Source organism: Octodon degus, unplaced genomic scaffold (genome assembly GCF_000260255.1).
Source record: "Octodon degus isolate 3935 unplaced genomic scaffold, OctDeg1.0 scaffold02523, whole genome shotgun sequence".
NCBI lineage: Eukaryota > Metazoa > Chordata > Mammalia > Rodentia > Octodontidae > Octodon > Octodon degus.
The window spans coordinates 2719-4503 of record NW_004527099.1 but is presented as its reverse complement, the minus strand read 5'-3'; the positions used below and the strand labels follow the sequence as shown (position 1 = coordinate 4503).

Here is a 1785-nt window from a genome sequence, read left to right as displayed (position 1 = left end):
GAGCAGGGCGGAAAGTGAGGAGAGGCAAGGAGGTGGGCATCAGAACAAAGCGATAGGACAAGCTCACATCCTCTCTGTGCGGTGTCTCCACGTGGAATGATTTCAGAACCTAGGGCAGAGGTATGGATTACATCCGGGCTCCTCAGCAGGGTCAGGGTCCTGACTACACCTAAGTGCTGCCACCAGACTGGGGGAGGAGCAGCCTGTGCTCCCCAGCAGACTCAACACACTGCAAAGCCCTCCTGGCCAGGCCCTGCCCTATTCTGCAGCGCCTCCCATGATTCAACTCAGAGCCTACACTGCAAGCCCCCGGCCCACCCACCACATGGGCTCTGCACTACTATGGGAGGACCCAACCAGCACCAGCCTTTCCCTGCTCTGTAAGGCTCCCCCCACTAATGCCACGCCACACCTCTACCAAGGCCTGCCCTTGTCCTCAGACTCCCTCCAGGCACCTTGGCCAGGGTCCCGCCTCATCCCATGGACCCGCCCAGGCTCTCTCACATGATGCAGAAACAGCAGCATCTCCACCTCTGCCAGCCGCCTCCCCAGACACTGGCGCACCCCAAAGCCAAAAGCCAGGTGGCGGAAGCTCTGCCTGCTGTCCAGCCAGCGTTCAGGGTTATATTGCTCTGGACTCAGGAACACCGCAGGATTTCGGCCCATCGAGTACAGACACAAGTGGACCAAGGTCTGCAGCCAGGGCCAGAGGGGGGTGTCAACTGCCTGAGGGGCAGCTTGCCAATGGCTCCCCCCAGTGGGGGACTCACTTACCCCAGCTGGAATGAGGTAGTTGTTAAGCACCAAGTCTGAGCTCAGTATCCTCTCCAGAAAAGCACCGACAGGGTACAGCCTGGGGAGAAGAGGCAAGAAGTGATGCTCCAGCTGGGCCCAGTCTCCTCCGATCTCCTCTGCAGCCTCCTAACACAGGACCACAAGAAGAAACTTATCCCGCATCTTGACAGGGTGTTTCCTGCTGAGTACCTGCTGAGCTACCCGATCTCCTCCCATGTGGCAGTGCAGGGCAAGGAGGACATGGATGGTGGCCACAGGACTTAGAGGAAGAGGGCTGCGCCATGAGGGAGTGAAAGGGAAGGACAGCGAACTCCCAGAAAGGCTGTTCATGTCTCCATCTCTGTCCTCAAGTCCCCTAAGCAGAGGAGAAAGGGACTAGAGATGGCTGAGCTGGCACCTACCTCAGGGTCTCCTTGAGAGCTGCCCGCAGCAGGGGCACTTCTGTAGTGACCCTCTGGGGATCCGCAGAGATGCTGGGCTCAGCAGCCAGGCTCTCCTGCCTCAGGGCCTGCTGCACCGAGGGGTTCCTGGCCAACTCAAAGAGCGTCATCATCAAGGGAAAGGCCGTCTGCAGGAGGCAGAGGGCAAGAGTCAGAGTGCACACTTCCCGGCCCACCACACAGGGCAGCCCACCCGCAGCATGCCCAGAAGGACGCGCTGGCACTCCCGGCTGCAGGACTCTAGTGTCCCCTGGACCCATCCTTTGATTCCTCAGAGAAAGGCCTCTGTATCCCAGCCCGTGCTCCTGCTCTGTCCCTGCGGGCTCTGTTGCCCACACCTGCACGGGGTCGTCTCCGCAGACAGCCTCCAGCCTTCAGCAGGGCTCTCAAGCTCGCATCCATCAGCTTCCAATTCTTTTCTAGCCACAGTGGCCAGCCTTGAAACTCCTAACCTCAGATATCAAATGTTTCTCCTTCCTAGTCATTTCTGCGCTCCCTGTGCTCATCTGAGAGCACAGCCTCACGGTCTCCAGAGTCATGCATTTCTTGG

The 1785-nt window shown here is 59.2% G+C and overlaps 1 protein-coding gene across 1 annotated transcript in view; it reads right to left on the bottom strand.

The window, feature by feature from the left end:
- Positions 1 to 9: 9 nt before the first annotated feature.
- LOC101561016 (cytochrome P450 11B2, mitochondrial-like) overlaps positions 10 to 1785 on the bottom strand; it is a gene marked incomplete at both ends in the record, with an annotated part of 4109 nt that continues 2333 nt past the window's right edge. Inside the window, 4 exons of the mRNA XM_004648802.1 lie at positions 10 to 109; positions 505 to 693; positions 775 to 853; positions 1197 to 1363. Coding sequence (XP_004648859.1) covers positions 10 to 109; positions 505 to 693; positions 775 to 853; positions 1197 to 1363 — 535 coding nt within the window. The remainder of the gene's footprint in view (positions 110 to 504; positions 694 to 774; positions 854 to 1196; positions 1364 to 1785) is intronic.